The sequence below is a fragment of the Telopea speciosissima genome, chromosome 1 (assembly GCF_018873765.1).
Source record: "Telopea speciosissima isolate NSW1024214 ecotype Mountain lineage chromosome 1, Tspe_v1, whole genome shotgun sequence".
Lineage (NCBI taxonomy): Eukaryota > Viridiplantae > Streptophyta > Magnoliopsida > Proteales > Proteaceae > Telopea > Telopea speciosissima.
Window position 1 is genome coordinate 13,823,392 of NC_057916.1, and position 10,535 is coordinate 13,833,926.

Genomic DNA, 10,535 nt, shown 5'->3' on the forward strand with positions numbered 1-10,535 from the left:
AAGAATAATGGGGGTCAGAAAATCAGGAAAGAAAGTACAAGTGGAGAGAGAGAAGAGAGACGTGGAGAGGAGGTTCTGGTCCTCTGGACTGGTTTTAATGAGTTGGGATTTTCTTGAAACGAAAACAAAACAAAACAAAACAAAACGGCTCAGTAACCGCTCTGCATGAATAGACTAAAGAAGAGTGATTGAACAGAAAGGAAAGGTGGCCATTGGTGGTGGTGGTCGTGGTGGTTGGGGGTGGGGGAGAGAAGATAAGGGAGGGAAGAGAACAGAGGATGCAGAGTGCATTCGGCTTTTTTTTTTCTGCTTTGGGCAGGTTTTTGTTTCAAAACTTTCTACTTCTCTCCGATGAACGAACACGCGCCTCTCTTATATTAATTGCTTTCACCATCTTTCTTTCTCTCTCTTTATAAAGAGTGCAGGGAATGTTCACGTACGTGAACGTACATGAATAACTCTATTCTTTATCAGACTCCTTCACATGCGTCTCATTATGAGAATAGGAAAATATCGGTATCGGATGTTGATCCATATTGGTATCGGCCGAACATAAGTGGTATGATATGTATATATGGTAAAATACTGCAAATACGATATAATATTAGTATTTTTTAGGGTAAACATGTCCAATACAAATTGATATGTATCGGTATTGATATCGATATCGGAACTGGCCGATACTGTGCACTAAAATTATGATTAAAAGATTTGTTTTTCAAATATATGTGATTGTTGATGATACTTAGAAAATCCATAAAATTTTACAAAGGAGGCCTAACAACACCCCATGAGCCTCCCACTCTTGAAACCTAAGTACACCATAGCCAAGATATTAACAAGTGTTGGAAATAATATGAGAATATAGAACTTTTTTTTTTTTTTTGGTAAGAGAATGTAGAACTTATCTTGATCAGTAAATCTTTGAAAGAAGCAATCACATACAGTATAAGAGAAGCATGATACAAGAAATAAATCACAAATATTTGGTAGGCACTACAACAAAAATCATTTGTGGCGACGGCTAAAAATATGATCGTAGCCAAATATAATTTAAAGCGACGGTTTTATATTGTCCGTCACCCTATGTAATTTATAGCAACAGGATATAAAGTAGTGTTGCCAAGTCTCAGCCACTCAATCTCATTAACAACATAGTCACTCCTATGGTGTAATATGGGTTCTAGCAAATCAACCTCAAAAATGAAACACTTCTACCCTTTTTAGTGAGTCGATGACTATTCATAGTTTTTACCTTAGCATCAAAGAGTAGTTCCCTTAAGCCTTCCAACAGTCAATTTGGATCCTCTACTGCAGGGTTGCTCGGTAGGAACGTGCTGCCTAGACACGATGAGGCTTACAATGACCGCCTTACCCCTACCCCGAGCACCTTGCCCGAGTGAGGATAACGTGGTCATTGCGCACCTCATTGTGTCTGGCAGCACGGTCCTATCGTGCAACTCGATAGTATAGGATCTTGATCCTCGAATAGTTGTATGTTGCACTCACTTACTAGGTCATGTTATGACACACTCAGGGTGCGTTCAATCAACCAAAATAATGAAACAAGGAAAACTCTCAAAACAACAAACAATAGGTCAAACCGAAGAGAGAGAGAGAGAGAGAGTAAAGACTAAAGAGTATGACAAAGGCAATTGAAAACTTGGATTCACCTCTATTTATGGAGGGGATATACATGCCCCTTGGAAACAATTGTCTAAAGGAGTCCAAAAGATGTGTTATTCAAAGAGTAAAAACATAAAAAAAACCTAGTCATTATCAGCGTCCAAATCATTATCGATAGCGCGCAACGAAAGATCGTTGATGTCGATTATGCGTTGTACAATGCTCATCTGAAGTAAGAAATCGCATTTAACGTCGAACAAAGCGTAAAGCATGTTAATAACTATTGAGATCCTCTCCCGCGCGGGATGATGTCCAGTGCACATCGTTCGGCTGGGGAGGCCTCGATCCACATATCATTGCACCGGGATGTGTGCGATGGTGTGGATTGAAGCCCCCCAGCCACATTATGTGCGCTGGACATCATCAGGCGCACAAGTGCGCTGGAGAGGATCTCGATCCAATAAGGTTTCTCACAAACCTCGAGTTTCAATACACTCTAGCTGACGTTTAAAAGCAAACCACCCACGTTGGAAAAACCTATATGACGCCAGCAAAAGGAAAACCGGATTTAAATTGGTCCAAAGCAAACAGCAACTTAACACTCACCAAGGCCTCGTTTTGCCACGAACCAACTCGGCTCGCACACGTGTGTAAAAACAAGACCCTGAATCCCCCTAGAGACACAAGAGAGTAGAGCGAGTCATTATTCCAAAAAACCTTACCCTTGTAGTTCCCATTAAACAATATGAACCATATTAGTCTATTTTTTTCCATATACAATGTGAGACTAAACATTTCCCACTACTTTGCTTTCCACAAAAAATAGTATATACTTTAGAGTGTGATTCACGCCTAGAATATTAAACACTTTATTTTTATTAGCAGTTGAAGTACCTTTACTAAACATTACTCCACTCTTAGAAGAATTAATTGGCTGCCCAAACAAATCTTGAAGAAGATTTAAAATTTTATGGGATAGATAGAGCAACATTCTCAGTAGCATGACAGAAAATCAAAGAATCAATCACAAATAGTAAATGAGAAATCTCAGGCCTTAATCAGTGTCGCCATCTCAATCCCCCAAGCTAATTAGATTCAGCACATGATGGACCTTTAGAAGCCTAGACAAACTTTCCATAGTTAGAATTTTCTTATTGACACCCCTTAATTAGTTAAATAATTTCTAATTTTACTTTTTGGCCTCTTAGTATAACACTTTTTTTCCCCCAACAAGGACAAAACCTGTCATTTCACATATTACTCGAAAACCATTCAAGACACTAACAACTTTTTATAATGATATAATAATAAGTCCTTTTCAAATTGTTTTTGAAAATCATTTTTTATTCTTAATTTAAAGAAATTTTGTAAATAAGACGAGGGACTTCTACATACACATATAGATGTGTTATTTTGCCCGTCCCTTTCTTGTTATTTAGATAATGGGATACTTCTACCAAAAAAGATAATGAGATACAGTTTCTCATAGCATCATGGTACTATTTTCCTTTCACATGGGATTCTTTATTATTTTCTCTTTTTTAACTTCATGTGTACCCTAATGAATACTACCATTCTCTAGATGCCATTAGTATAATGTGCATATTCCTCCCTACAATGGTATGAGTCCACGTGTCCAGATCTGCTACCCACTCGGTAACTACCCCAAGGGTGATCCAACCATCCATGGGATGTGAGGACCACCTATGGGGTGGTTACCGAGTGGGTAGCTTATCTCAATTCGGAATCCTCTCCCTTTAGATATTTTGAATTAAAAAAAAAGTTCTCTTGTGGGGGGGGGGGGGGGAGAGTGTACTACCCACACCCACACACAATAGGGGAGCGAAATGTTCGTCCGCCCCCTTTGAAAGGCGGAAATGTTGTCTCTCATGATGCTTCTATGTCCATTCTCATTAGCCCACACATGTGCATAAAAAAGGACCACTCCCCCAAGGAGAATGCTCCCCCCCTCAAAAATTAAAAAATTAAAAAAATAAATAAAGATCAAAAGCTTGAAAAACAAGGATCAGATTGCGCCATATTTATGAAACAAAATTGAACCCGATTATAATGAGCCAGACTATATTTTGGCCCACAGCAGAGGCCTTGTCCATATCAAATGTGGTGTTCGGAGCTGCAAATCTCAGAAACCCTTCCGTTACAGCCTTCTCTTCTTTGCGGTCATCATCTCCAAGCTAGAGGTAGGGAGGGAGGAAGGGATGGAGAAGGTGAAGATGATAAGCCCATTTAGACTCTCCTCTCTTCTTCGTCTCGAGAAAGACCCGAAATTGGCTCTCCAGTTATTCCGAAACCCTAACCCTGACATCTCTCAGAAACTCTTCCGTTACAGCCTTCTTTCCTACGATCTCATCATCTCCAAGCTCGGCCGTGCAAAAATGTTCGATGAAATGGAGGAAATCCTCGACCAGATGAAAGATGAGAATCGGTTCTCTCCCAAAGAGGTTATCCTCTGCAACGTCATCACCTTCTACGGTCGTTCTCGCTCGTACGAGCAAGTTCTGCGAACCTACGATCGTATCTCCTCCTTTCGCTGCCAGAGAACGGTGAGGTCGTTGAATTCTCTTCTCAATGCACTCTTAAACTGTAGAAGACTTGATAAGATACGAGAAATTTACTTGGATATTGATCAATACTCATCTCCTGATGCCTGTACGTATAATATCCTTATCAATGCGGCTTGTATGAGTAATTCCTTGGATGTTGCATGGGAATTGTTCGACGAAATGCGGCGAAAGGGTATTCAACCAAATGTAGTTACTTTTGGAACTTTGATTTCTGCCCTTTGCGAAAGTTCGAAGTTGGATGACGCTTTTAGATTGAAGGAAGACATGCAGAGACTCTTCCATGTAAAACCTAATGCCTTCATCTACGTTTCGTTGATCAAAGGCCTTTGCAAGGCTAATGAGTTGAACTTGGCTTTTAAGCTTAAAGAAGAGATGTTGGTGGACAATACACTTGGGATGGATTCGGCTGTTTATACGACTTTGATCAGTGCACTCTTTCAGTCTGGTCGAAAAGGAGAGGTTTCTGGCGTTCTAGAGGAAATGAGAGAGGCCGGATGCAAGCCTGATACAGTGACATACAATGCGATGATCTCTGGGTTTTGTATGGAGAAGGATTTCGATTCCGCCTTTGGTGTGTTAGATGAAATGGTGGGGAAGGGCTGTAAGCCAGATGCCATTAGTTACAACATTGTTATTGCTTGTCTTTGTAAGGATGGGAGATTGAGGGAAGCGTGCGATTTGTTTGAAGATATGCCAAGGCGAGGGTGTGCTCCTGATGTTGTATCTTACCGCACAATTTTTTATGGGCTCTGTGAAGGGATGGAGTTTAAGGAAGCGATATCTATTCTAGACGAGATGGTGTTCAAAGGGTTTGTCCCTCATAGTTCCAGCTTACAGAAGTTTGTAGATAGATTGTGTAGGGAAGGTGATATGGATATGTTAATGTCTGTTTTGAATAGCCTAGCAAAGGGAAATGCCATTAATGTTGATACATGGAAGATGGTGACCACCATTGTTTGCAAGAAGACTGAGTTGTTCAACAGATCTGAGCTTGTTGATATGTTATTACTCTAATGGACAATTGATCAGGGATGGATGGGGGTTATAGTTGGTTAGCAGGCCAGTTTGGGCACAATTCTCTTTAGGTTTTGTAAGGTATATAGCCACTCATACATGATGAATCTGGGGTCAAATGCTATCTCCACATTACACCCTCTCCCCTAAAACAAAAAAGTTAAATTGTTTAAATGAGGATGGTTTTGGTATTCCTATGGGACCATTGTCCCATCCAAGGGTTTTAAGTAATGTCCATACATGAAACCTTTTGCCTGGTTTGAATGAGATACCAAGATGTGCATTTCAATGACTCTTTCCCTATCGGAGATAGCTTTAATACATGATAAGCTACAAGAAAGTCATTTGAGGTGGAATGGACATATTCAATGGAGGCCTTTGAGTGCTTCAATATGGAAGAGTGATTTGATTTAGGTTGAAAGAATTAAAAGAGTCACGGGCATTCCTAAAATGACACTAGGAGAAGTTTCGAGAAAAGACACATAACCTAAGTCTTGTATCAAGTATGACCTCAAATAGAGTTGATTGGAGGACAAATATCCATGTAGCCTACCCCATTTAATGGGATGAAAAAGCTGAATTCTTCCTTTTTTCCACTGTCGGAGATGCAAACATGTTTTCAAGAATTGGAATTGGATCGATTGAATTGACCAATTCAGATTGGAACCGGCTGAGTTAATCCTAATTCTCACTATGTTTCTAGGGTTCATACCAATTCCAGAAGAATAGGAATCGGCTGAACCTAATCTAGATCCAGATTCTGAGTTTAATAACCTTGGATATAGATGAATGCTCTATTGCGCTGAACCTATGGGATGCAAATTGTTCGTTGACCTTGACTCGAACATATGCAGATAGAGCTGGTAAGAAAGAAGAGACCGGTCTGGACCAATCTCCAAACCATTGCTTAGAGGTTTATATAATTAATTCTTATATGTATCAGGAATTTGAGTCTGAAATCGTTTGGTACAAAAGGGGAAGTAGTTACTTTCCATCTTTAAAATATTGATGTAATTGCAAGGCTGGTCTCCACGGGTCATTTGAAAACCAATCAAGACATTGAAGAGCCATGTTGGCCTCCTCTCCACTGATCTGTCAAAACTTGTGAGGATGGATGGGGCAAGTTTAAGCCCGAACCCATGAAGCAAAGCCACAATGGGAAAAAATTTTATGCTACACTTGTAGCAGGAATGTTCCTGCTACCCTGCTGGCAGTCAAGGAAATGGAATAATTCACTTCCCCTTTGGATTCATAAATGCCCTCCTAGGTTTTAGTATTTCTAAAATACCCTTTAAGATCCCATTTCCTTGGCTGCCAGCAGGACATTCCTGCTACAAGTGAAATTTTGCTGCTACAAAATTTCGTCTAGATGAGAATTGCATCTTCCAGTTGATCTTATTAAAGATTGAGGTGCATTTGCCGACAATTATGTCATTTGAAAGAAGTCTTCTACAGAGGGAAAGCCTGTTACTAGTAAGTGTAGAGGTTTCTTAAGGGAATCAATGCAAGCTATGGTCAGCCACATTTGAATATTTAATACAGAAATTACACCATTTGACTAACAACCCATTAAAGATCATAATCCTCTCAGGGCTCAACAATGGTTGTCTTGGAAGTTAATCTGGACTTCACTTTAATCAGCCTAGTATGTATCAGAGCTGATCAGGAGACAAGAAAGAAGGATCAGAGAAAATAACAAATTTTTTTCTTTAGATGCACAAGAAAAAATCAATTTGATACGTAGAATATGTGATTAGGTTTGCATGATAGTACATGGTTAGCAATACGTGAGAATGTACAAAGTTACATGGTAGCTTGAAGTTATGGGTGCTACAACATTGAAGTGAGGATTCTCAACACCAACTTTGAGATAACAAACAATGTTTGAGTTTAAGCCATCAGTTATTACTTGTAACTAAAACAATTCCAGACCAGTTAACCTTCTTCTGATTCTGCAAATTACCAATCAAAAAATTAAACATGACAAAGTTTTAAAGAATCGTGTAAAAATAACTTAAAGAAAAAAGTACCATGTATTGCTTCCATGTTATCCTCATTGAAAACTCCAAGGGGCGAGCCACGGACAGATAAAAGCATCTCACCATGCTTTGGTAGCCTTAGTGTTTGGGGTTTCATGCCATTGGAAGAGCTCTGGGCATTCATCTGTGATAATATATTTGGAGTAAACCAATTCAGACACTTTGAATGATACAGAAACCATACATTACAGGCATCCATCCGAAAAACAATTCTGGAAAAGCAAGTAGCAGCATAAAAATTAAAACCATAAAGGAATTAAGGCTTTCATGAGCCAACAGTATCATGCATGAGAAAGAGCTGCTATGTTGGACAAATGGTAACACATTCACTGGGTTGAATTTAATCCGTCTTCTAGTTTTTATCCTTTCTATATGAACTTGATTAGTTGGATAGTTACTTTAATTCCCAAATTGTATAGTTATTTGAGCCAATTTTCATGTAATAGGTTTGTCTTTCAATGTAAGGAGTCTACTAGCAAAAAAAGTTGTGCCACACCTTTTGAATTAGCAATCACTGATCCATATGTAGAGAGAAATCATGCATAATAGTCAAGAAGCTACAAACCCCAGGATTAGGAAAGGAATCTTGTAATTGAAGCATCTGAGTATGTGACTGCTCCTTCGAATCCTACATATTTAAATATTTTTCAAAACAGGAGAAGCTCAGAAGGATGAGGATAGAGAAACAATGCTATGAAGTTTCATGATAACAACAGTAGCATAGACTTAAGCGGAGAGTGGACACACAAAGTCTGGTATCTGCAGGTTTGCACCACTGAAGGTATTCATTTTCACTGCAGGCAATAAAAAATAACTCCTGTGAAGATACAATTACAATAAGAAATTCAAAACCTCTATGCATCTGTCTTTGTAGTATACGTACCAGTGTTACTTAAGTGCTCATAGCCATTGCAATTTGGAATTTCAGTAGCGCAATCAGGATAAGCCATTGACATCAATTGCAAAAGAGATGGACGTATATTCCTATCGTCGGTGTGGCTAATGGACAAGTTGGTATCTTTATCCTTCCATTCCAACTCAAATTGTCTGTTCCTTTCATCTCTTACCACTGACAGTTTTGGTAAGTTTTCTTTCAAAAATTGTAGTATAGGGATTTTCAGATGTTCTTCACTGAGATTTGAGCGAAGTAATCGCAACCTAATTAGAAGACGCTCTATCTCCAGATCACGAATTGCCCTAATAGGAGCGATTTGGCATTCAACTGACAAGTAAAAAGAATGTTTAGCAAATTTGGACCTCATGAAAATAATTTAAGGAAAATCCACGCAGTAGAAATCATTGAAAATATATTTGCAATGTGCTAGAATTCATATTAAGAAATGGTAATATTGCTCCAATTATACATACAGAGTATGTTTAAGACAGCTTTGCAACTAACAAAATGTCACCAACGATGGTCTTCAATCAAAGCTGATCTCAAACACATAATACTTCAACAAACAAAATAAAATTTTAAAATTTTTTTGGAGCTCCTCTGGAAGAAAAAACCCCAAGTCTCAACAATCAGGGTAAATTGAGATCCACTGTATCAAAATTCAAAACACTGCACATTTCAGTATGATGGTGGATTCCAGTTTTGTGTCAGTTGTGCACTGTTTCAAATGATTTTTGAGTCCTTCCAATTCAGATGAGTTAAAAGTTTAATTTGAAATGCCTTTTCTGAAGAAAAAAATTTCTATTGAATATTATGATCCATTTATCTTCCACTTGTTTTAACATACAACAGGGATAAAATTGGATTCTGGTGGACTATAATAGTCGAGGACGCAGTCACCATTTCAAGATTATTCAGAAATTGGATCAAGCGCTCACAAATAATCCCTAGAGCCCTAAAGGCTGATCAATTGACCTGCACTTAAAAATAAAACACCGTTCATGCTAGATTTGACGCTTGGACTTCATTGAGAATTTTCCTAATACATAAAAAACCACGAAATTCATGGAACAGAACTAATTGGAGAAAATCCAAATTGCAAAATCATAGAAAGTCCTTTGAACTTAAAACTATTAAGGACAACGACTGTATAAGCGAATGCTCCAGAGGAAAAGGGAAGATAGAACTGAAACTTCACCTTCATGATCGCTTAATGCAAGCTGTTGCTTCTCGATTTGTGTCTCTTGATGATCATCATTTAAATTGCTGGAAAGTGTTGCAGATGCTTTAGTAACATTTCTTTTAGCTCTTCTTTTTGCCATTAACCAAACCCTAACGGTATCTCACAACCAAATTTGGAAATCCTAAAACTTCGAAGAAGAGGGAGGGAAACTTTTTCTCTTTCCCCAGAATCCCCACTGAACAAGTTCCAAAATTCAACCGCAGCAATACCGAGTTACATAATGCCTGATCCAGTCTCCCACCGTGAAGCGATAGCCATAGAATCTCTTAATCCACCGTTTTGATTGTTGAAAGGATATGAAACACTATCGGGAATCGGGATCATAGTTTTAAGAATTAGGAATCGGCTGACACCGTTCCTAAACGATTCTTCTTGAATCAGAATTGGAATGTCCGAATTGGAATCAGATTGGTCGATTCTTAGTCATTTTTCTTTATAAACCACTTTGAATCGGACCAATTCATGGGCCACTTCTTGACTCTTAATCCGATTCGATTTTCATCATAAAATAGCTTAGATTCCTAATTCTTGAACCGATTCAGGCCGTTTTGATACTATTCACATCGGAATCCTCTCTCCCCGATTCCAAAATTTAAAACCTTAGATCAAGATAATTTGAGATTCAAAAAACGCTATGTGGTCGTGTGCGGCACGTGACTCATGCACCTAGACATAGGGTTGTGCAAAATTACTATCGCAACCCATGGAAAAGGTAGAAATCCCTAAGGTCGAGACGATTATTTTGTACAATCCTAAAACGCAGGAGCCACGTCGCACGTGACTAGGTAGTTTTCTTTTTTTTATTTTATAATACTATATCCATGCAAGGTATTTGAAATGAAAAGAACCTCCTCAGTTGTTGCTCTCGTGTATTGCTGAGCTACAAACTAAAACAACTTTAAAATTTACTTTTGCCTCTAGTCGAGAAAGTTAGACACTTAGACCAAGTTTATGTTTGTCAATGTGTGTTAATGTGATCTATGATTTGTTTATACATCAATATTAATATTAATTCTAATATGTTAGTTGCAACTGTAACATTGATTTTCCCTCCACTTGTAATGTAAGACTTTTGTATAAATTGCCCGCTCTACAATAATGAAATACACAGAGATAGTTAATATCATGGTATC

At 38.4% G+C, this 10,535-nt stretch overlaps 2 protein-coding genes across 2 annotated transcripts; one reads left to right on the forward strand and one right to left on the reverse strand.

Annotated features, from left to right (window-relative positions):
• Positions 1–3,825: 3,825 nt before the first annotated feature.
• LOC122658756 (putative pentatricopeptide repeat-containing protein At1g53330) lies at positions 3,826–5,232 on the forward strand. Its single transcript, XM_043853858.1, has one exon. It carries the CDS (start codon positions 3,846–3,848, stop codon positions 5,223–5,225), a length of 1,380 nt encoding a protein of 459 aa, XP_043709793.1. The 5' UTR covers positions 3,826–3,845; the 3' UTR covers positions 5,226–5,232.
• Positions 5,233–7,078: 1,846 nt separating this feature from the next.
• LOC122646135 lies at positions 7,079–9,511 on the reverse strand. The gene is made up of 5 exons (XM_043839629.1): positions 9,358–9,511; positions 8,148–8,486; positions 7,830–8,058; positions 7,256–7,388; positions 7,079–7,177 (listed from the first exon to the last, which is right to left on the reverse strand). The coding sequence occupies exons 1-3, from the start codon at positions 9,479–9,481 to the stop codon at positions 7,991–7,993; spliced, it is 531 nt and encodes a 176-aa protein (XP_043695564.1). The 5' UTR covers positions 9,482–9,511; the 3' UTR covers positions 7,079–7,177; positions 7,256–7,388; positions 7,830–7,990.
• Positions 9,512–10,535: the final 1,024 nt, after the last annotated feature.

What these genes read in the sequence shown, in the direction of transcription:
- LOC122646135 (XM_043839629.1), bottom strand. Translation starts at nt 9,481, where the DNA reads ATGGCAAAAAGAAGAGCTAAAAGAAATGTTACTAAAGCATCTGCAACA. An exon ending in TGCATTAAGCGATCATGAAG is followed by an intron (nt 8,487 to 9,357) that starts GTGAAGTTTCAG and finishes TTTACTTGTCAG; the next exon opens with TTGAATGCCAAATCGCTCCT. An exon ending in TGAGCACTTAAGTAACACTG is followed by an intron (nt 8,059 to 8,147) that starts GTACGTATACTA and finishes TATTGCCTGCAG; the next exon opens with TGAAAATGAATACCTTCAGT.
- LOC122658756 (XM_043853858.1), top strand. Translation starts at nt 3,846, where the DNA reads ATGGAGAAGGTGAAGATGATAAGCCCATTTAGACTCTCCTCTCTTCTT.